At 44.0% G+C, this 24,638-nt stretch overlaps 1 protein-coding gene across 1 annotated transcript in view; it reads left to right on the forward strand.

The window, feature by feature from the left end:
• The window catches only part of CLUAP1 (clusterin associated protein 1), a 150,123-nt gene that overhangs the window by 36,690 nt on the left and 88,795 nt on the right, over positions 1–24,638 (forward strand). The window contains exon 6 of the mRNA XM_030213087.1: positions 22,602–22,685. Coding sequence (XP_030068947.1) covers positions 22,602–22,685 — 84 coding nt within the window. The remainder of the gene's footprint in view (positions 1–22,601; positions 22,686–24,638) is intronic.

Raw genomic sequence — 24,638 nt, forward strand, 5'->3', positions numbered from 1 at the left:
TGAAACTCCCTCCCTTCTAGATACAAAAGGCACAGAGAAACAGACCTATGCAGAGTATAGGAGAACTTATGATAAACTGAGAACTGAGATAAGGGGCCCTTTTACCATGTTTCTGTAAAAGGGACCCTGCGCTACCAGCAACACATGTTTTTGCTGCGCACCGAGGCCCCTTTTACTGTAAAAAGGCCAAAAAAGGAAACGTCCATGTGGTAAGTTCGCACTTGGCCCGCATGGCCATGTGGGGGTGGGGATAGCACTTACTGCCACCTATTGAGATGGAGGAAGGGGCTTCCGCCGCGCTAACCTGGCCGTAAAAATACAAAAATAAATTTCTGTAGCACAGGAATTAACACCCACTGGGGTGGAATTACCACCGGGCTGCTGTGGTAGCACGGCGGTAGTTCTGGATTGGCCTTTAGTAAAAAGGCCCCTAAGTGTCAGCACACCAAAGCAATGTCATATATCATAGGCCCCATTATTTCCTATGAGGCCTGCAGTTCTGCAGTTAATAATGCACATTTTGACATATTAATGTTTGACACACCTTTGTAAATAGGAGTGGTTGAAAAATGTACATATATGGTTTTGAAATGAGTTGCTTCCGTTGGAATGAGAGGTCTTGATATAGATTATATTTCAGTGTTAATAACTACTACTACTACTACTTGACATTTCTAAAGCGCTACTAGGGTTACGCAGCGCTGTACAATTTAACATAGAAGGACAGTCCCTGCTCAAGGAGCTTACAATCTAATAAGAGATCAGCTTCCGAACAGCTGTTGAGCAAATCAGATAATCGGTTAATTTTACTCCATTATCTGTAGGTAGATTTTCAGCTGAACCTAACTTAAATTTGCCTAACCCAGTTAGTCAAAATTTCCAACCAGATTTAGGATTACTATTTATACATTTTAGTTTCCCATCTGAACTAAGCCAGTTAAACTGCTGAAGGCTGTATTTAGCTGGCTAAAGATGGACAGTAAAGTACAGCTAGTTAGCTAAAGATAACCAGCTAATAAAGATAAGAGTTTTCCTATATTAACCAGCTATGCTTGCCATGCTTAGAGAAAGTCCGCTTTGACTGGCTAAGTTTTCTCCCTGTTGCAACCACTCCTCTAGGCCCACCTATATTTTAACTGGCTAAGACAACATAGTGCATCCGGTGGCTAAACTATAGCTGCTCCGTCCTGGTCGGTTTCTAACAGGTTAAATTTAGACAAGCTTTAAACTTATATATGTAAGTCTGGCTGCAGTAATACCAATTCCATATCATCATGCTGATCAATCCATAGACTGGTGGGTTGTGTCCATCTACCAGCAGGTGGAGATAGAGAGCAAAGCTTTTGCCTCCCTATATGTGGTCATGTGCTGCCGGAAACTCCCCAGTATGTTCTCTATCTCAGCAGGATGGTGGTCACACACAGCAGCAGCTCTGGCTAGGTCTCCAAGCCTAATTTTTAGGTTTTGTTGAGCACCTGGGGTTGAGGGCTCTTCTTGAGTAAGTGCAAACCTGGTGGCGCCAGGTCCCTCCTTTTCTCACCCCCCTCCCGCTGGCTCCGTTAAAAAAAAAAAAAAAAAAATTTTTGGACGTCCTTAAGGGTGTTTATTTCGACGTTTATTTAAACGTTTATTGCAGCTACTCACTGGACACCAGGGTCGTTACAGCTCGGAGCGAGAAGCAGGTAATTTTTACCTTTTTATAGCGGGCATGGGGTTCCCCGATCGATCTCCACGTGGCCTATGGCGTCGGAGGGCGAGGGCGCGAAGAATCGCTCCCCGGACCGCGTGTGCGCTTCTAGCGGGGATGCGGGGGTCCTTAAAGTCTGATTCGCCCTTGTTGGGTGTCAGTTGGAGGCCGGTCAGTGTCCCGGGGTTCCTTCCTCCGGTGCGGCGGTTTTTTCCCGCCATAAACGCCATCCCCCGCTGCTCGCCTCCGCCATCTTGGCCGGCCACTCTGCTCGGACGGTTTCTTCTTTGGGCCGCCCTTGAGCTAGGAGACGTTAATGCCATGGCCGCCCTTGATTTGGGCGATGGCAAAAAAGCGGCTAAAGTTAAGCGCCGTTCTTCCCGCGCGGCTCCTTCGCGGAGTGTCGCGCCGGACGCCATCTTGGATGCGCAGCATGTTTCTTCCCCCGCCTCTTGCGAGCGCCGGTTGAGGGTGCGTCTAGGGCTGTGGCCCAGGCTGCTGAAGTGCACAGTCTGGGGGGTTTCTCCCCCGAGTTTATTTGCTGCTGCATCAGGCCTTCCTTATGCAAATGCTGCCCCTTCTCCCTTGTCCGATAAAGGGGTTGAGGCCCCCGGAAGTAAACGCCCTCGGGTGGATTCCAGGCCTTAGAGGACTGTTTCCTCTGATGTAGATGAGGGCAGCGTATCTGATTCTCCCAACGGTCCTTTGGGGATTCCTTGGAGGAGACGATTCCCGCTCGGATGGAGCGGATGACCCCTCTGCAGTGCGGATCTTTCGCTCAGAGGATTTGCTCAACCTGTTAGTGGCAGGCCATGAGCATTTTGAAGATTTCCTCTCCAGAGGACGTCTCTCCCTCAGCCCCTGTTGGCTTCACCATTATGGCTGGGGACGAAGCGCCCGCCTAGAACCTTCCATGTGCATGATGCCATGCACACCTTAATTTCGGCTCAATGGGATGTCCCGGAAGCGAGCCTCAAAGTGGCTAGGGCTATGTCCTGCCTCTATCCTTTGCCTGAAAGTGAACGGGAGGCCTTTCTTTGGCCTACCGTGGATTCTTTAATCACTGCGGTAACTAAGAAACGGCGTTGCCGGTGGAAGGTGGCACGGCCCTAAAGGACGCCCAAGACAGAAGATTGGAGGCGGCCTTAAGGTCGTCCTTCGAGGCGGCCTGCCTAAGTTTGCAGGCCTCAGTTTGCGGCTCCTATGTGGCCAGGGGCGTGCCTGACGATTGTGCAGCGGGCTTCCCCCTCGTATCCTTCCTTGAGGGCTGATTGGCCGGCCTGGAATCGGGCTTGGCTTATTTAGCAGACTTACTGTATGATGTCTTGAGAGCCTCGGCTAAAGGTATGGCTCAGACAGTCTCTGTGCGGCGGTGGCTTTGGCTGAAGCATTGGTCTGCGGACCACACCTCTAAGTCCCGCCTGGCTAAGTTGCCTTTTAAAGGCAAGCTGCTCTTTGGGGTCGAGCTGGACAAAATTGTGACCGATCTCGCATGTCTAAGGGCAAGAGGTTAGCAGAGGTCAGGGCTCGGGCCAGTGCTCGCCCCGGTATCTCCAGGGGACGGTTTCAGGAAGCCCGTCGGGTACCCGAGCCCGGGCAAGTCGGGCTCCTCTGCCCCCTCTTCCTTCAAGAGGAACTTCTCCCCCAAGCAGCATTCCTTTCGCAGAGACCGCCGTCCCGGAGGTGCGTCCTCCGGTCCTCCCCCAGGGTCTCGTACCCAATGACGGGGTCCTGGTCCATGGCCCAGTGCAGATTGGAGGACGCCTGTCCCTCGTTTCTGGGCGGTGGACCAGGTTAACTTCAGACGCTTGGGTGCTGGAAGTCATCATAGATGGCTACAAGCTAGAGTTCTGCCGACCCTTAAGAGACGGGTTTGGTACTGTCCTCCCTGCAAGTCTCCGGTCAAAGCTGTGGCAGTGCAGCAGACCTTGGACAATCTGATCCGCCTGGGTGCGGTCGTTCCGGTGCCAGAAAATCAGCTTGGCAAGGGACGTTACTCCATTTACTTTGTGGTACCAAGAAAGGAGGTTCTGTACGGCCTATCCTCGACCTCAAAGGGGTCAATCGGGCCTTGAAGTTCGGCACTTTCGCACCTTGGACATCAAGGAAGCGTACTTGCATATTCCCATCTGGCCTCCTCATCACGCTTTCTGCGTTTGCAGTCCTGGCTGAACACTTCCCGTTCAGAGCCCTCCCGTTCGGGTTGGCTACTGCTCCGCGGGACCTTCTCCAAAGTAATGGTGGTCATCGTGGCCTTCCTGCGAAAGGAAGGAGTACAAGTCCATCCTTATCTGACGACTGGTTGATCCGAGCCCCCTCTTATGCAGAGTGCGGCAAAGCTGTGGACCGGGTGATTGCTCTTTTGAGCTCCCTGGGGTGGATCATCAACTGGGAGAAAAGCCAGCTGCGCCCGACTCAGTCCCTGGAGTATCTGGGAGTTCGATTCGACACCCAAGTGGGCAGAGGTGTTCCTGCCGGACAATCGGATTGTCAAACTTCAGGCTCAGGTGGACCAGTTCCTAGTAGCCTCTCCCGCTTCGGGCTTGGGACTATGTGCAGCTGTTGGCTCTATGACGGCCACGTGGAAGTAGTGCCCTGGGCCAGGGCTCATATGAGACCACTACAACACCTCGTCTGCTGCAGCGCTGGACTCCGGTGTCGGAGGATTATGCTGTGCGCCTTCCCTTGGACCCCAGCAGTGCGCAAGGCGCTGAGCTGGTGGCTGAAGACAGACAAGTGTCTGCAGGATGCCTCGTTGTGACCCCGAGTGGATTGTCGTCATGAAGTACGCCTCTTTGACGGGCTGGGGAGCCCACTGCTTGGGAAGGACAGCGCAGGGGCTCTGGTCTCCATGCAGAGGCAAAGTGGTCTATCAACCTCCTGGAACTCAAGCCATTCGGTTGGCGCTTTTGGAGTTCCTCCCGGTACTGGCGTTAGAAGCCAGTACGGGTCCTGTCGGGACAATGCCACGGCTGTGCCTATGTCAACCGCCAGGGAGGTACCAAGAGCGCCCCTCTAGCCAGGAAGCCATGAATCTATGCCAGTGGGCTGAAGCGAACCTGGAACAGCTGTCAGCGGCCCACTTGCCGGAGTCATGAATGTCAAGGCGGACTTTCTCAGTCGCCATATACCTTGGATCCCTGAGAGTGGCCAGTATCTGCTCAGGCGTGTCTTGGACAATCACGAAGGGCTGGGGCCAGCCGAGCCTAGATCTGATGGCGTCATTCGCCAATTGCCAAGTGCCGCACGTTTTCAGCAGAGGACGGGACCCCTCGATCTCTGGGAGTAGATGCCTCTTCTCCAACAGTGGCCGACACAGGAGCTTCTCTATGTGTTCCCGCCCTGGCCCATGGTGGGCAGGGTACTAGACGGGTGGCAAAGCATCCGGGCCGAATAATCCTGGTGGGTCCGTACTGGGCCAGACGTCCCTGGTATGCGGACTGATAAGGCTATCAGTGGACAACCCTCTGCGGCTGCCAGTGAGCAGGGCCTGTTGCATCAGGGTCCCGTGGTGATGGAGGATCCCTCCCCCTTTGGTCTTACGGCCTGGCTATTGAGCGGCAGCGTCTAAGGAAGAAGGGCTTTCTCAGACAAGGTCATCGCCACTATGCTGAAGCGAGGAAGCGCTCTACCTTCTACTGCTGACGCCGGGCTTGGCGTACCTTTGCAGCGTGGTGTGAAGCAGGCTCACTTTCCTCCCTTCACTGCTCCAATTTCTTCAGTGCTGGCGTTCCGGCAAGAAGGTCTGGAGAAAGGCTGTTGCTCCAGTTCCCTTAAGTCCAGGTAGCGGCTCTGGCTTGCTTCAGGGGCCGCCTGAAGGGTGCTTCCCTGGCTTCGCAGCCAGATGTGGTACGTTTTCTCAGGGAGTTAATCACCTGCGCCCTCCTCTGCACTCAGTGGTGCCTGCGTGGAATCTCAACCTGGTGCTAAGAGCCTGCAGAAGCCTGCCTTTTGAACCCTTGTCGAGGGCATCTCTGAAAGACCTGACGTTGAAAGCAGTCTTTTTGGTGGCTATCACTTCAGCCAGAAAGAGTTTCCGAGCTCCAGGCACTCTCATGTCGAGAGCCTTTTCTGCAGTTCACTGAGGCAGGAGTGACTATTCGCACAGTGCCTTCCTTCCTGCCCAAGAATTGTTCTCGCTTCCATGTGAATCAGCAGCTCTGTCTCCCTTCCTTTGTAGGGAGGACCTACCCAGAGGAGATACTCTGCTCCAAAATATCTGGATGTGAGACGTGTCATCATCAGATACTTGGAAGTGACCAATGGATTTCCGGAAATCGGATCATCTGTTTGTCCTGTTTGCAGGTCCTCGTAAGGGTCTGCAGGCTGCTAAGCCTACAGTGGCAAGATGGGTCTAGGAAGCCATTGCAGCGGCTTATGTGGCCGCGGGGAAGGTGCCGCCTATCCAGCTGAAGGCTCACTCCACTAGAGCTCAGGCGGCCTCGATGGCAGAGGCCGGGTCCGTCTCCTTGGAAGAGATTGCAAGGCGGCAACTTGGGCTTCGGCCCATACCTTCTCCAGGCATTACTGCTTGACTGTGGCTGCTCGGGCGGAGGCCCGGTTGGAGCTTCAGTGTTGCGGTCAGGGATTTCTATGTCCCGCCCTGGTGAGTACTGCTTCGGTACATCCCACAGTCTATGGATTGATCAGCATGATGATATGGAAGGTAAAATTATGTATCATACCTGATATTTTCTTTCCATTAATCATAGCTGATCAATCCATAGCCCCTCCCAGATATCGTACTGTTTATATTCTGGTTGCATTTCAGGTTCAAGTTTAGTCATCAGTTCCTGGTCAGGAGGACTTCGTGTTCAAGTTTTTTTCAATTGGATTCTTCAAGAGTTGAGACGAGTTTGTGTTACAGTGAGCTGCTGCATTCCTCTCCCCTCCGTTTTACGGGGCTGGATTGAGACATAAATTCTGCTGGCGCTCCCTCCCGCTTCGTGCGGCTGTAGGGCAGCTTTGTACCCCTCCCGCTTCGGCGGTGTTAGGGTCAGTCAGCTCCTCCCGCGGTTGCGGTTGCAGGATAAGCCAGATCCCCCCGCATCGGCGGGGTGGTGTCCCTCCCCCGCTCCGCGGGGATGAGCTGGACGGATTCCCCTCCCCCACTTGTGTGGGGATGAGATGGGTTAATTCCCCTCCCCCGTTTCGGCGGTGGTGAGCTGGGCAGAGTGTCCCTTTGTGGGTGTAATTCTCTAAGTGCTGAGTCCTGCGGATGGAGCTTTGATATCGACATACTGAGGAGTTTCCGGCAGCACATGACCACATATAGGGAGGCAAAAGCTTTGCTCTCTATCTCCACCTGCTGGTAGATGGACACAACCCACCAGTCTATGGATTGATCAGCTATGATTAATGGAAAGAAAATTATCAGGTATGATACATAATTTTACCTTATAACTTAGGGGTACATCTACTGAAGGGTGTTGCGCCCTAATGCATGCATAGCATGTATAAAAACACTTATAGCAAAGCATATCAAAGCATTTTCCGGTAAGTAATACTTTGCATTTGCTAAGCGCAAGTTATTTATATTTTTCTATTTATTTTTTGAGGGGGGTATGTCAGGGGCGGAGAATGGGTGCATATGCACTATTCATCTAGCTTGTTGACATTGAGTGCACTAAAGAATTAACGCTCCATAACACAGGAGTCCTTGCCGCCTCCTAAAGAGGCAGTAAGTGCTTCCACATCTGTTTTTTTTTTTTTTCAGGATACGCATGCTAATGCGAACATTAGCACATGACCTGAAAAGAAATACTTGCCTTATTTCCTGAGTGTGCTTAGTGCATGGGAAAGTCCCCACGTTTACACATGCTAAGCCCATTTATTAGTGCACTTTAATAGACATACTCCTTTGTATTAATAAGTTACCCTTTAGCCTGCTAATACTGCCCTCAGCATTTCTAAGATATCGATTATGGGGGGTGGGGGTGGTTGCCGTTGTCCTTTAACAATCTAGTTGACTGAAAAGGTTGTCCTAATTCCTGTAACTAAGGGATCCTTTTACAAAGCAGCACTACTGATCAGCATTTATTCAATGCGAAGAAGCCCATTCAATTCCCATGGGCTTCTTCACATTCAGTGCACGCTAATTGGTAACGCTGCTTTTTTTGATGACTGAAGTTTTCTAGCTTATTTTTATGGATCAACACTGTAGTGCAGTGTGCTTCACTTTAATAACTATTTTTTGTGAGTGACAAAAGCAATTTATAAACCTTTTCAGCACAGCTCTAGTGTTCTCTAATAATGGGCCACCTCAGTAGAAGAACACAAATAGAGAGACACATAGTCACCGTGACTGGTGTTTTCATGTGTCATCTGAGGAAAGTCTGTAGAGCTTTCTAAAAAAAAAAAAAAAAGAGGCTTTTAATACATGACTCCAGACCAACTACAACTCTGTTTTGGTTATTTTGTCTATTATCTGAGGCAGAACATCTTGCCAGGACTCTGTTGTATATGTTTGTCTTTTTTAAATTAAAGTTTCAATTTTAGCACCACAAAAGTGTTCAGGGAAAACACAAAAGCACACAGTAAGTCTTAAAACTTGGATAGACAAGAAGTATAGAGGCATCTCTTAAATCATGAATTTGCAACTAGACTACATAGAAAGGTGATAAGCATGTAAGAAAATAATACCCGGCCAAGCCAAAGATAATGATTCAATAAACGTAATTAAAACTCTAATGAAAACTCCCTTCTTGTTATCCTAATTAAAATAATTGACTATAAATTAAGACTATAAATGAAGAGACATGCTAGAGGTGGGTGGGAGTTGGGGAACGTGGTTGGAAATGAAGACTGAACTAGGCCCTGCTGTGCTTTCCAAAGGCTATCTGTTTGTGCTGTATTCTATGGTTCATGTTTTAAAATTATGGGGAAAAAGGATATGGAGACTAGTTAATAAAGTTTGCTTTTTTAAATTCTAACTGTCTTTATCAGTAAACCTACAATAGCTCTTTTAAACCCCAGCCTTTAATTCACCAAAGCACAGAGTACAAAAAATGTTGTCGCCTTCTTATAGCCATAAGCAGAAATGAGGTGGCCCTGTGTTCAATGTTACCTCTAGGTGGAGCAAATGAGCGATTGCTCTTACATTTTAGATGCGTCGCTCACAGATTTTACATGATTGCTCACAAAAATGCTTTTTTGTGCAATATACAGAAATTAATGCTAATACTGGTGCTCAAAAATTGTTGGTTTTTAAAACTTGTTGCTCACACGAAAACAAATTTGCACACACCAGGCCACTCCTTAGAGGAAACATTGTGTGATGGGACTTGTAAAGGGTCGTGGATTTGATATACTGCCTTTCCCTGGTACAACCAAAGCAATTTTACATATATATTGTATGCAGGTACTTTCTCTGTCCCTAGTGGGTTCACAATCTTAAGTTTTGAACCTGGGGCAATAGAGGGTTAATTGACTTGCTCAGCATCACAAGGAGCCACAGTGGGAATCAAACCTAGTTCCCCAGGTTCTCCCACTGTGGTAACCATTAGGCCACGTCTCCATGTGCTTAGATAACACTGCTCAGAAAGCTTTAGTAGCTTGTATTATTGCTCTGGCCCATCCTCTGTCAGAACACCTTACCAGTTATGAAGTCTAATAATCCTTCTGTCTTCAGAGACGCTTTCTTTATTGGATTGAAGTTCACAAATCATAGCACAGTTTGTCTTACTTCTATCACCTCACTAGTGTACAATGGACATTTTGTATTTCAATAAGGGAAAATGCTTTTGTTTTAATTTTGCTTTTATAGTTTGCTTTTATTTGCATTTAAATTAGTTATTACATATGCTACATTACATATTAAAAAAAAAAGAGGAGAAACATCTCCAGTGCAATAGAACCAATTATAGTCCACAAAACCTTAGGGGGAGAAGGGGGATGGAGGGAGGACAAAAAGAAAAAGATGCCAGCAGAATCATCCCTATTAAAAGGCCAAGGGAAAGATCTGGCAGAAAAAACAATCTAATAATCTGAACCACGTATCCTATTAGTTTCACATAGCCTCCATGCCAACAGCCTCCTTACTAGGATTAGAATATGTATGCAAGAAATTTTGAAGTTGTTTAGGGTCTTAAATTTCATGATAAGAATTACAGTATTTACAGGGAAAAGAAAGTAGAAACCAGCCCCAAGGAGAAAACATCTTGATCCCTAGTTGCATCACCTTAGAGACGTCAGGAAAAACATATATTTTTGATTCCCCCCACCCCCAAAAAAATCATATTTTTGAAACAAGAAACAGTCAAAATCCAACTGTGGTCCATTTCAAGCACAAAGGTAACTATTAGAAGTAACTATACGTTGAGGGACATTTTGATATGATGTTTAAGTCCGATTTTGGACATTTTGAACAAACATCCAAAATCTGAATAGGAAAGAAGGTCATTTTCAAAAAAGAAAAACGTCTTATTGTTTTTTTTTTTTTTTGGGGGGGTGGGGGTTGGGTCCATTTTTGAAAAAAAAATGTATAAGTGCAAAACGTAGAGATTCATGCCATTGGGATGTAGGAGCAGCCAGCATTTTCAGTAGACTGGTCCCCCAGACATCCCAGGAGAGCAATGGGGCACCCTAGAAGGCACTTCTATGTACTTCATAAAAATGCTTCCAGGTACACGTCACCTTTGCTCCCTTATCTTAGTACATAAGTATTGCCACACTAGGATAGACCATCAAGCCCAGTGTTCTGTTTCCAACAGTGACCAATCCAAGTCACAAATACCTGGCAAGATCCCGAAAAAGTTAGATACATTTTATGCTGCTTATCCCAGAAATATGCAGTGGATTTTCCCCAAGTCAATTTAATAATGGTCTATGGACTTTTCGTTTAGGAAGCCGACCAGACCTTTTTTTAAACCACGCTAAGCTAACCACCTTTACCACATTCTCTGGCAACGAATTCCCCTGAGTCCTCCAAAACCCACTACTCCCTACCATATACCACTACAATAGCCCTTATGGGTGAAGGGGGCACATATATATGGGTACAGTAGGGTTTTGGCGACTTTGGAAAGGGTCACAGTTTCCACCACAAGTGTGACAGGTAGAGGGAGATAGGGACCTGAGTCCTCTACTCCATAGTGGCCTGCATCGACCACTACACTACTCCAGGAACCTGCGTGCTTCTCTAATAGACCTGACTTTAACATCTGAGGCTGTCATAAAGGCTGGTAAGTCTTATTTTTATTCACATTTTTGAGGGGGTGGGAGGGGGTCAATGACCACTGGGAGGTCTCCCTGATTCCCTCCAGTGGTCATCGGGTCATTTAGGAAACCTTTTTGTGCCTTATTTGTTATAAAAACAGGTCTAGCTCAGAACATCTTAGTTTTAGTCCTGGATGGTTTATGGCTGAAAAATGTCCAAGTCTTAGGAATGCCCAAATCCCGCCCTTAACATGTCCCCAACAACCCCCTTGAGATTTGGACACACTGCAGAAGAACAGCATAGAAAACCGTCTTAAAAATAGGTTTTGAAAATATTGATTTGGACGTTTTTGTGAGAAAAACGTCCACATGCTGCTTTATGCCACTTTTTAGACATTTTTTTCTCTTTTGAAAATGAATCCCATAGTAACATAGTAGATGACAGCAGATAAAGATCTGCACGGTCCATCCAGTTTGCTCAACAAGATAAACTCATTACATATGGTATGTGATACTTCATATGTGTACCTGATCCTGATTTGTCCTTGCTGTTTTCAGGTCATAGACTGTAGAAGTCTGCCCAGCACTGTCCTTCTAAAATTTCCAACGTTATCATCGAAGCCCTTGAAAAGCTCCACTCCAACCCATCCATATCTATTCAGCCATGATCAGGGCTTAGATTGTAGAAGTCTGTTCAGTACTGGCCTTGTTCTCCAACTTCTGAAGCTGAATCTGTCCAGTACTGACTTTGTTCCCAAATACCGGTGTTACTTCCTAATCTCCGCTAAGCTTCTTTGGATCCATTCCTTCTAAACAGGATTCCTTTGTGTTTATCCAATACATTTTTGAATTCCGTTAGCGTTTTCATCTCCACCACCTCCTGTGGGATGGCATTCCAGTTATCTACCACCCTATCCGTGAAAAAATACTTCCTGACATTATTCGTGAGTCTGCCCCTTTTCAACCTCAATTCATGTCCTCTAATTCTACCGCCTTCGCATCTCTGGAAAAGGTTTGTTTGCGGATTAATACCTTTCAAATATTTGAATGTCTGTATCATATCACCCCTGTTTTTACTTTCCTCCAGCATATACGTGTTCAGGTCAGTAAGTCTCTCCTCATATGTCATGCTACATAAATTTATTGCTTTTCTTTGAACCACTTCTTTTTACATCCTTAGCAACATACAGCCTCCAAATTAAAACTGAATAAAATACTCCCAAGTGGGGCGTCACCAGCGACTTGTAAAGGGGCATCAACACCTCCTTTCTTCTGGTTATATCCTTCTCTATTCAGCCTAGCATCCTTCTGGCCATGGTCACTGCCTTGTCGCATTGTTATGTCACCTTCAGATCCTCGGACACCATCACCCCAAAGTCCCTCTCCTGAGCCGAGTTTACCAATCTCTCCCCTCCTATCTGGTATATCCCTTTTGGATTTTTGCGCCCCAAGTATATTGCTCTGCACTTCTTGACATTAAATTTTAACTCAAGATTAACTGTATAGCAAAGTACCTCGACACAAACTGTATTAATTCAAAGTAATATCAAATTTAATAAAACAATATGAGCCATACCCATTCACTCATCATTCATTCCTAATCACACTTCTTACTGTGGTGCGATTAATGCAGAATTACATCAAACAATTTTGAGATTACGCATTAATTAATCATTGAGTTCTTTGAACTAAATCCTCCGATTCAAAGGCAAAGTCACTGTTGCTAAAGTTACAACCACGGTTATGTGATCTCAATCAACCCGCTGAGAGACTCTGGCTCTACATAACACGCTAGTTTATAGTCCAGTTTTGTCAAGCAAAATAAAGTACTTAGTGTCCAATGGCAATCAGTTCTTCAATGTAAAACCCGTCATAACAAACGGAAACTCAAGCAAAGAATTGCAGAACACATCAGTAGTAATAAAAAGTCCCGAACTGAAGCTCCCCTAGTGGCCCATTGGATTGCAAAGGGCCACAAGTAGAACACTTACATTTTATGGCACTCCTACAGGTGACACTGAAAAGGGGGAGGTGACATTAGAGAAGTATTGTTGAACATTGAACAAAGATATTTATGTGGCGCACAGTTATTCCCAGCAGGTTAAACCTTGAAGTAGAATGGTGATTGACTGTATAGATAGGCGTGTTTTACGCCTGTGAAGACTTGGTCTATTTAAATCTCCCCAGCTAATTGACAGGATATCCGCTTAGAATTTGGTGTCGGGTCAACACCTGATTGATGCTAGTCCCCCCAGTAAGCAGCCGCTATGCTGATGATTACTTTAGTTTTTATTTAACTTTGGTTTAGGATTAGCAATTTGTGACAAGTATATGAAATTATAAGTTAGTGTATCATTTGTTTATTGTTGTAAAAAGATATAGGTTGCTTCTCCTGAAGAAGATCTCAAAATGTGGTTCTGCATTGAGAAGCAGAAGAGGGTTTAATTACTTTCTTACCTGTGTGTCCGGCGATAATGTGGAAGACATCAAAGTTGACTGAAATGGGTGTTACATTGAAGAACTGATTGCCGTTGGACGCTAAGTACTTTATTTTGCTTGACAAAATTGGACTATAAACTAGCGTGTTATGTAGCACCAGAGTCTCTCAGCGGGTTGATTGAGATCACATAACCGTGGCTGTAACAACTTTAGCAACAGTGACTTTGCCTTTGAATCGGAGGATTTAGTTCAAAGGACTCAATGATTAATTAATGCCTAATCTCAAAATTGTTTGATGTAATTCTGCATTAATCGCACCACAGTAAGATGTGTGATTAGGAATGAATGATGAGTGAATGGGTGAGGCTGAGTATATTTTTTTATTAAATCTGATAGTACTTTGAATTAATACAGTTTATGTCGAGGTACTTTGCTATATAGATAATGAGATACAATTTACCTCGGCTTAGACAGCTGGTCCCATTATTGTATAATTAAATTTTAACTGCCAGACCCTTTACCATTCTTCTAACATTTGGAAATCCCTTCTCATGGTTTCTACTCCCTCCACTCTATTGGCTATCTTTGTGTTATCCACAAAAAGGCAAACTTTTCCTTCTAATCCTTCAACAATGTCCCATAAGGAAACTGTCAGTTTATATAGATCCAGAGTGCTAATGGTCCTCCAAAGAGATTCCAGCATTACCACCTTTGGCCTAGCTGATCCCTCATGCTAAAGCTTTAATTCACAACTGCTGAGGTGGTATGGAAAATCTGACTAATTGTTAATTTATAAGAACACTGTTAGATAAGTAACAAACATTTATCAAGTATTTATTTCACATACTTCACTATAAATATAAACTAATTATTTTAATTTATATAATTCTTACTAAACAAATAACCAGCAGTCCCTATGAACAGTTGAGTAAACACATGTAACCTCATCCAAAAATACTTATCAGTTATTATGTATATATAGCCTTAATAATACAAATCTATATGCATATTGTGAAGAATAAGGGGCTGTCCTATCCTGGGGGAAATGTCCAGGATGAGTCGCTAGAGGGAGCCAGTAGGGGAATGTCCAGGTGGAGGTTGCTAGGACCAAGGAGAATCCTGGGCTAGAAACAGGTGTAGGTGGTTATGGTCTGGGTCCTGCCTGGAATTAGGGGGAAGAGCCTAAAGGGGTGAAGAAGCTAATTAACCACCTTATACCTGCCTGAGTGGTGAAAGAGAAAGAGGAGCTGGAGACCTGGCAGCTGGAGGAATAAGAGCCCTTTGAAGATACTGGCTGAACTCTGTGGACTTTTGAAACTCTCTGCTGAAATGTTGACATCTGCACTGCCCTCTGAGAAAGAAAAGTAAATGCTTTTGTTTGGCTGTTTGAACTGTGAAAGTCTGAGGAACTGCTTTATGTCTGAAAAGGGTTTAATTAGAGGACTCTGAGTAAATGCCTTTTTGGTTATGGTTGAGTTAAAGAGGAAATGTTTGAATTGAAGAAGAAATGTTTAAGTTAAAGAAGGAATAAGCCATGAAGATTATGTTAAATGGCAACTAATAAAACCTTTAGTTATAAGAAGCCTGGTGTTGGTGAACCTTTGTGAAAGGTGAAGAGGAGGCAGAGAACTCCCCTGTGTTTGAGGCTGAGTCCTGGTGAATTACCGAGGAGTGTAGAGCCCAACCGTGACTGTGTGTGAAGGAAGCTAAGCAGGGTCAGCCCTGGCCAGAGCCTGGAAGGGTGACCAGCTCACAATATTAATGTATAGGTTACTCAAAAATCCAGCGATGTAGTTCAAAGCACAAAATTTTCAACTCTTAAAGCGATCTCTGAAAACATTGTCCAGGAGACTACTGCACAGTTCCAACTTGTGCTGTAAAATAAAATTAGTCCATCACCTTCATGTACATTAAGACATTTTTTAAAAATCTGCTGTAACATTGTAATCCTTCAAACCAAAATGGCTGTACATTCAGATCAAATACAGCAGTGTAAAAGCTGGGAATGGATTTTACAGTGCTGTCTTTGATCTAAATGTAGAGCCATTTTGGTTTGAAGGATTTACAATGTTACAGCAGATTTTTTTGAATGTCTTAATGTTCACAGAGATAATGTATCCCACAAACATCCAAATGTCAAGTTTGGTTCTATGTGGCTTACATAAGTTAAAATAGAGTAACATATACATTCACAAGAGTAGACTTGAGATTAGCAAGAGAATTCATTAATGATTCTATAGTACCATAAAAGTAGAAGCAGGAAAGTATACCTCTTCAGTTCTCATTTACCATCAGAAATTTCTTATATGGATATCTAAATGCCAGTTTTCAGTCGTCCAAAACATGAATAAAGCTTCTAAAATAACCACCTTGGTATGTACAATATCCACCAAGGCCATGAGAACACAGTAGAGTCAGCTGTATCAACTACTTCTCTTGCTCAGAACAATGTCCTGTTTGTGCAATAAGCAATATAAAAATCAATGTTGATTTAACCAATCCAGAATTCTTTGCTTTGGTACAGAGACACAACTCTCAATGCTGATTCATGCACAACCCCCTCTCCTCTAGCTGTCCTCCTCCTCTTTTCACCCCCAGTCAGCCATCCATCCCCAGACTCCAGCCAAATACCTCTCCCCCTCCTTTGCTCACCATGGTTGAGGCTGCTATTGCTTGTCTGGCACTCCAAAGTTCTTGAGGAGCTCAAGATGTGTAGTATTCAAAATCCTACACTTGTCCTTTAGTCTCGTAAAGCAGTGCAGGAATGCAGGCATTGTGTTACTTAAACTTACTGAGAGCCACGCTGGCTGTGCAGTCTCTAACTGGAAGGAAACAATCCAGTGATGGTAGCAGCAGGAGCGGGAGACAGAGCGAGGCATGCAGTCATCTGGAGGCCATAGTCAAATTTCAGGGCACCTGGGATTTGATGAGCTCTGTGATAAGATAATTTTCAGGGTTTGCAAAGAAAACACCATCACTTCGAGTCTATACCAGTATTGATTTTGTTGAAGAAATACTACCTGTGGAGCTTGCACCAATTTTCAGTTTGGATTTGGATTTTAGATGTAGTTTTCAAAGAGACTTTTTATATAGATGAAATAGCATCAGAAATTGCACTTAAAAATTTATTACATGCATCAAGCTTTATGGCTTCAGGCCACTGTTCAGCTATATTTTAGAAGATGTTTCTAGATAAAATAGGATTTAAATATTAGACTAGTATTGGATCTAGATTGTAGCAGTAGTAAATGGCCTCTTGGATGGACTGTTGTCATGTAACCACTCAATAATCATGGAGGGATGCTGTGTTACCAAGTATAGCCAAAGTTGTCCATTAGCTTCTATGCTGTAAAAGAACATGCACTATTTCCCTTCATTCTTTAACTTGGCACCTACATTTAGGGGCCAAGCAGGCATGTAAGTTATAGAATTCTAGCACTTACCGCGTGACTGTTACAGTTATGCACACAAGTGCTAATTGGTCAATAACCCCTGGATTCTATATAGCGTGCCTAGAGATCCGTGCCGTAATCCAGGCGTGTTCTATAACATTGCATGTAACTTAATTGGCTTAACAAGCTAATCAGTGTTGATAATGACACGCACTAATTGTCAGGTCTCGCGGGGCACAGAAAGGCTGGAAGCCCACAGAACAATAGACACAGAAGGGCTAAAAGCCCACAGAGCAATAATACCCAGAGCATGAAAGCAAGAAGCCCACAGGTAAGTAATAGACTAGGCAGAAAGCCTACGAGCAAAATACCCTGAGCCAGAAGGCAAGGCCCATAGGTGATTAGTAACTAGCAAAGCAGAAGGGCTGGAAGCCCACAAGAAAAGACAAGGAAAGCTAACTGTGCAAACAGCACACTAACCTTGGGACCTAAGGCACTGCGTAGGCATTGGCAATGCAAAGGCACTGAAGACCAGAACACCAGTTCCTTAAGAAGGCCCTGACAGATGAGGTCACCCCTTCAGGCCACAGGCAAGGAGCATAGAGAAGCCCAGAGAGACCTAACCCACACAGGTGTAGTCTATTGAGGTAATTAGTGTCAGGCTGGAAGCAGCCAGCCCACTCAGCCTGAGACAGAGCTACCTCAGGAACAGCCCACTGAAGTACAGAGAGGCCCAATGCACACAAGTGTAGAGTAGTGAAGCCATTAGAGCAGCCAGCCCACAAAGACAGAGATAGAGCTAACTCAGGAACAGTATACTGAAGCACAGAGAGGTTAAACCCACACAGGTGCAGTATACTGAGGCAATCAGCGCCATGCTGGGTCAGCACCCAGAGACAGAAACAGAGCCAACTCAGAAGTAGACAGAAACCAGCACAGACACTGATTCCCAGAAATAGGGTAAGTCTGAGGGTGGTCACGACCACAGACGTGACACTAATTGGCAATAATTAGAATTTACAAACACAACTCACTAAGCATATTCTGTAATGAACTGCGCTCAAATTTTAATGCGTGCAGTTCAAAAGGGGCATGGCTATGGGAAGGGAAATGGGCGTTCCTTGGGCATTCCCAACTTTACACATGTTACAGAATATGGTGCAGTGTGTGTAAATCTACGCACGGATGTAAGCCACTTTTTCTTTGGTGTAAATGGAGGCTCACAGTTTTACTACTACTTAACATTTCTAGAGCGCTACTAGGGTTACGCAGCGCTGTACAAAATAAACAAAAAGGTCCCTGCTCAAAGGAGCTTACAATCTAAAGAACGAAATGTCAAGTTGGGGCACTAGCAAATCAACAAAGCGTATTCTATATACTGTGTCTAAATCTAGGCGTCACTTACAGAATACGCTTAGGCGGAAATGTTTATCGCACGGATTTTGTAAGCACCTTATATGGAATCTGGCCCTAAGTGGTATTCTATCATTTTAGCGTGCAACGTAGTGTGTAAATGCAAGGGAGCGTGAACAGGGGAAGTGCATGGGCAGGTCCAACATTTACGTGCGTAACTTATACTGAAGATGATGCACTAAAGTGCCGTATTTATGCATACCCATTTGCGTCTGCTATTGACATGGCATAAGTGGGCACGCCTAAATGTAAGCACATAGATGGATAATTATGCCAGTATTTTACAATAGAATCTGGGTGCCAGATGCTGACATAGAATTAACACTTGGTGTGATGCCTCTAGGTACCAAAGTTTGGGCACCCAGTTATAGAATTGCCCCTAGCTGGATACCTGGAGTTCATTCCAGGAAATAATGTGTTTCAAAGGTATTTGAACCCTTGTGTAAGAGGATAGAATGATAAGGGAGTGGATATGAACAACCAGGCTAGATTAGGCAGGTTTCTCCTACTAGTTTAGTCAGAGAGCTGCTGCTTTAGTCAGTGGTACAATCTTTTGTGTGGAGCCAGTAGGCTGCTGTTCATTCTCTAATGTTCTCATCTAATTTGAAAAAATAGATTATATAGCTCTGCAGAGTACTTCAATGAGTGCTGACCTGAACAGCTTCATTCATTTGGGAACACTGTGAACTAATGGTAGGACTAACACACGCCATTAATTATTTTACAGCATAAACATAAGAGGGGTTCTAGTGGCTCTTGGCATTGGCAATATCTTACTAAGCAGCCTTTTTTGATGACTTTTCATTCTGCAAATGCAGGATGGCATTACCTTCTGGAAGAGAGAGGTTCTTATGCAAAAAGCTTAAAGTAGTTGCATTAATGTCCTTGTTCCTGTCACTCTACTGAGTAGAAAGAATCTCTAACAATGGCACATTTTCTCTAAAAAGGGTGATACATAATTGGAAAGGATTTAGAAAAACCAGAGAATTTTCCTTAGTTTATTGGACTTTTGATATAAAAGCACAGAAAATCCTTTCCTTAACTTTTCTCCGAGGACAAAATCTTTTCCTTAACTTTTCTCCGAAGACAATCAGGGCAGATGTATCCTTACATTTGGGTGACGTCATCTCAGTGGAGCCCGGTGCAGATGCTGCCCAGCACACTATATCTTTAAGAGGCTTTTGGCAGTGGTCCCACTGCACATGTGCGAGTTCCTTCCTGCCCGACACACAAGCACGGACCCATCAGTCTAGTTTTTCCGCGGAGCAGGGAGGTTGTGTCTAATGGATCTCCCCCTTAGTGCTTCTTTTTCAAAAGTTTGTGCTTTCCTGTGTGGGGCATTTTGATATTTTCCCCTCATAGTTTTATTTTTTTTTCCTCCCTCCTTTTTATACTGTTAGCCTTTTTTGGCACTTTTTAAAGTTTCTTTCTTTTTTTGCAGCTCCCAAGTCCCTATTAGGCTGGAGCATCAAGCTCAATTTGAGGTAAGGCCTTTTTTGGCCTCATCATTGAGACTTTTGATTTAGCCGCTGTTCTTTTTGACATGCCCCAGAAGACCCACAAACACATTTTGTGTGTGGGGGTGTCTGGGGCCTCACCATGACTGTGTTCTTTGTTTACAAATACAGAAAAGAACACAGAAAGCATGTCAGGCCCGTCAGAAGGAACTTTTTGGCTCTTCAGAGTCCAGGCCATTAACATCAGCATCTGAAGCACTGACCCTGATAGCTGGGTCCAACACTTGGGAGTGCATCAACATCAAGGAGATCTCCTCCTCCCCTCAACGTCAGGCACTAGTAGCAGGCCCTGAGACCAATCTGTATCAGATCCGACACCAAGGATACATGAGGATTCTGTGTCATCCTCATCAGCACCAGGGGAGCCCGATGTCTGGCCCATGTACAGTTCAATCATTAAAATGTCAACCCTTGGAGCTGTGGACATGGATGAGTCAGGCAGGCCTGATAGTTCTCAAGATTGCATGACTTGTAGGCAGTGTTGTCTGGGAGTCTTTTACTAAAGCTTAGCTTGAGTTATCTGCAGCAGGGCCCTGCTGCTTATAACTCGAGATAAGCTTTAGTAAAAGACCCTCCCACCTCTGTTTTTTTTCACTTAGCTGTCAGCCTTGATTTATCTACACTGGTTTATACTTGGCCCATCTGACTCCTGATTGCTTTGTACTTACCCAGTGCTGTATTCACTGAGCTTCAAGATAAGCAGGAAACCTTTGCTCATTGTTGCACCTCATTTTAATAGGCATTTTCCTTAATGTAAATTTGTGGGCACAAGTAAAATAATGGACATTATTACATTACATTGGATTTCTAGACCGCCTGACTCATAAGTTTCTAGGCAGTTTACATTAAAATGTAGAGCCAAAAACCAAGACATGTATTTGACATTTTTAGAATATGTGAATACATTCATAGTGAGAGATCGTATTAAATATTCATTCTGTAGTGATCATGTCAAAGTCAAGGAGGGCAATTTTCAAAACCATTTCCACAGGTAAAACAGTGAACTTGAAAATTGCCCATCCTATATATTGATAAAAGCATGCATGTTGTTCCACCACACTGTACTTTTTATCTGCACTGGACTGGGGGCATTCGGTGAGGGGATAAGGGTGTTAGGGTAGAGATTGAAGCAGTACAATATAGGTTTATACTGACAAAACATGTGGTGGTTGGCTGGAAAAATTATCCATAAGAGAGGTACAAGTGTCTGTAGTTACTTCTTCTGGCAATTTTCAAAATGTAAATATGTGTATATTTTCACCTTGAAAATTGGTGCAAAATCTTTGCAGCAATGCAGACAGTATGATGCTTTCTTTCCTAATATATATGTTAAAGGGCTTAAATGTTACTTATTGGAAAAGACTACCGAAAAATATTCCCTTTTTAACAGTCAGTAAAATAATCAACACAAGGTAATACCAGTCTAACTTAACCATGATGTATCAATTAAAAATACGGTATGCAGAATATGAAGCTGATTGAAAGGAATGCATGGCCTTTCTCTTTATTTAAATTATTTCTATTCTGCCTATCACTTTTTTATCATCATCGCTATTTCCTTTTATCCCCTATGTTTCCTATTTCATGTAAAAAGTATGGCACAATTAAAATAGCATATGTTGAAAACATCTGGTACAAAACTGTTTTCTCTCTATTCTGCAGTTTGTTTTTAGTTTATTAGTTTTTAAAGTGGGAACAGATGGCTACTAGTTTAGTGAATTTGCAGGCATTGAGGGATTTAGACTCATGCTTTTAAGATCTTAATATCTCTTAACTCCAGAGAGTATGACAGTGTAAAAACATTCTTTCACTGATCTTTAATCAGGTATATTTTGTAATTTGGGAGATAAGCCAGTTTTTGTTAGTATCAAGAAACATAATAAGTTTTAAAAGTTAGCTTAGACTAGTTCTCTTGTTTTGAAGTCTAAAATCTGTGAGGTCTGTATGTTATTCCTGTGGTACAAGATTAATGCTGCTTACAATCAACCTCCTAAGCAGTGTTATATTTCCAGCTGCTGCCTGATACTTTATCCCAGCCCCTTTATTAAGGGGGGCAGGAGTATTATCCTCCCCCCCACACACACAAACTCAACATCCCTTTAGCCCCCGTGGGCCTGCCTTCCAAATCCCAGGTAGTGTCCTTCCAGCCTCGAGTTCAAAATGACACCATCAACTTCTAACAGGGTCTCATTACTGTACTTTTACCACTTGCCTTATCTGCAATGGACCACACTGATTTTGTGTGTGTGTGTGTGTGGGGGGGGGGGGTCCACTCTGACAACTCCTCAGAATGGTTTCTGCACTGTGAAAACACAGATTTTTATGCTGTGAAAGAACTCCTAATTAACTGGACAATAAACACCTAAATTTACAAATTGTGAGCACCTAACTAAAGAAGCCCTAGACATAAAACTTTACAGTGCTTAGGTTACACAGTGAAATCTAGAGTCAGAAGTTACTAAGCTTTAGCATCTAATAGCTGTGTGGCAGTGCATGTGACATGACTGTGGTTTCAGTACAGTTCCCAGTGGTAAAACATTAAAAAATAAAGTGTGCTACAAACTAACAGTAACTTTGATACTATCACTATAATGTCACTCTGGCATCTTCTGGTACCTTTTATTGTTCAAAGACCATAATTGCAGAAAGGATATGTCTCCTGTTTTTCACTCTGAGCTCAGTCTTTTTTTTTCAGATTGAAAGCCTGAAAATGTCTGCAAGGCACCAAAATGTCTTAAAACTTCAAGTTATTTAAACTGATAAATAAATAATGAACGTAAAATGATCATTTTCAATCTGCTTGTGAAATATTCAACATTCTTCCAAACACTGAGTGTCTCACTTTGGAAAAGCTAATGCATAAATATTAGTTGTATTCTGTTGGGATACAATTTATAGTAATCAATGTCTTTTTTAGTTCTGTAGATATGTGAAAGTCAAAGAATCGTCATTTGTTTCCTACATGAATGATTGTTTTTTAATGTCTTATTTACGTAGGAAGTGAGAACAGCAGCTATTGCCAGACCCTTGGAGATAAATGAGACAGAAAAAGTGATGAGGATCGCAATCAAGGAAGTTCTGGTAAATGTCTTTTTGCTTTTGTTGTTTTTTAAAAAATTAATTTCATTACAGATTCTTTTTATCTGTGAAGCGTGTGTTCGCAGTATCCAATCAAGCTGTCACACAGAGGTGGGAAATTCTGTTTAACCTTATTTTAGAGGTATAGGGGATAATTCTGTACAGGTTGCGTAAAATTAGGCACCATAGGTGCTTGGTATAAGAGGCTTGGGGAGGCTTAGCTCCCAAAAGTACCAGTACTTCATTACTTCTCTCATCCCCCCACCCCCCGATGCAGCATCTATCCCTCTCACTCCCTCCCTGCGGTCCCTCTAATTTGATTTAGATCATGCCTGCATCATACTAACTAAAACAGCTTGCTTTGGCCTGACGGCATTCCTTGTGACGTGTTCTGCCACCTGTGACGCAGCTTCTGCTTCTGCCAAGGGTGGGACGCATCATAAGGAAGGGCTGTCACGGCCGAAGCTCCGAAGCGAACTGTTTTAGTTAGTATGCTGCTGTGCTACCAGCGGCAACCTAATCAAATTAGAGGGACTGCAGGGAGGGGCGAAAGGGATAGACGCATGGGGGGGGGGGAGTGGACAAGGGAGAGGGATAGATGCTGCATTCAGGACGGAACGAGGGAGAGGGAGAAGGATAGATGCTGCAGTGGGAGGGGAAAAACTAGGGAGAGGGATAGATGCTGCAACGGACAGGAGAGAAACAAGGGAGAAGGATAGATAGGAGGGGGGAGGAGAAATGAGGGAGAGGGATAGGGGCTGCAATGGGGAGGGGGGAATGAAAGAGACGCTGGACTAAAAGTAATGGAGGAGGAAAGAGGTGCAATTGAATGGGTATAATCCCCTTCCCACCCTAGTGGCCTAATTGTAGGACTAAGAGAAAAATGTTAATATAGTTTTTTGACCCTTGGCAGGGAGAAGGACCTAAGTTAGAATATTTCTTAACCACCTTATTCAGTTACTTCTGTTCTTAGAGTTACAGTTTATAACTTCCGTGGATAGATTTGTTATTAACAAGAAAGCCACACTTGAAGATCCAAGCACAAGCAGTGCAAGTACTCTAGTTCTGAATATCTGTGCTGGTGTGAACATTTCTGTTAGTGATGCTATCACACATCCCAGATCAAAAATGGGCAAAGAACATTCTTGTAAACATAATGAAGATTATTTGCATTTCAGGTTTACTTGGACCGGTGAGGACAACAATCCCATCCCACCCCACCCCACCCCACTCCACAATATCCTGTATATGGCATGACTCTGTCAAGTCAATCGATGGTGCCAAATAAACTTATGAGACATTTAGAGCAGAACCATGGGCATATTGCACAGAAGCCAGTAGGCTACTTTTTTCATCTCCTTTCCTCACTAAAAAGATCTTCGACGATGCAAAAAAGTTTGAAAATATCTGAGAAAGCTCTTTTAGCATCATACAAAGTTTCAAAGATAATAGCAGACAAACAACATAAAGCACATAATATTGGGGAGGAACTGATTCTATTTTTTGTCAAATATTTTTAACACTTGTTCATAGAAAATACAATAACATCCAACAACACAAGTCCAAGAAAAACATCCCCCACAGAGAAAACTAACAAAACCAGCTATGGGGAAAGCGGTCAGTAAACATTATAACTCAAACAGTTGTATGATCTTGCCATTTAACATAAGGGTCTCGGTCTCGGATAAAATGGAACAAGCGATTACAACACAGCACTGTTAGGTGAGACATCCTGCAAAGAAAGTCTACTTTAGCTAAGAATTGCAAACAGGATGGCAGAAAGAGCTGTTTCCAAGACACTGCCACGAACTGCGATGGCAATATAGAAAACTAAATGAGCAAACTTCTCCAGAAGCTCCTGTGGCTTGATATGTAAAAGAGCACAACCCATAGACTTCTGGAGAGCCAACCCAATGATATCAGATATCAAAGCAAATACCAGGTCCCAAAACCTCA

This window comes from Microcaecilia unicolor, chromosome 8 (genome assembly GCF_901765095.1).
Source record: "Microcaecilia unicolor chromosome 8, aMicUni1.1, whole genome shotgun sequence".
NCBI lineage: Eukaryota > Metazoa > Chordata > Amphibia > Gymnophiona > Siphonopidae > Microcaecilia > Microcaecilia unicolor.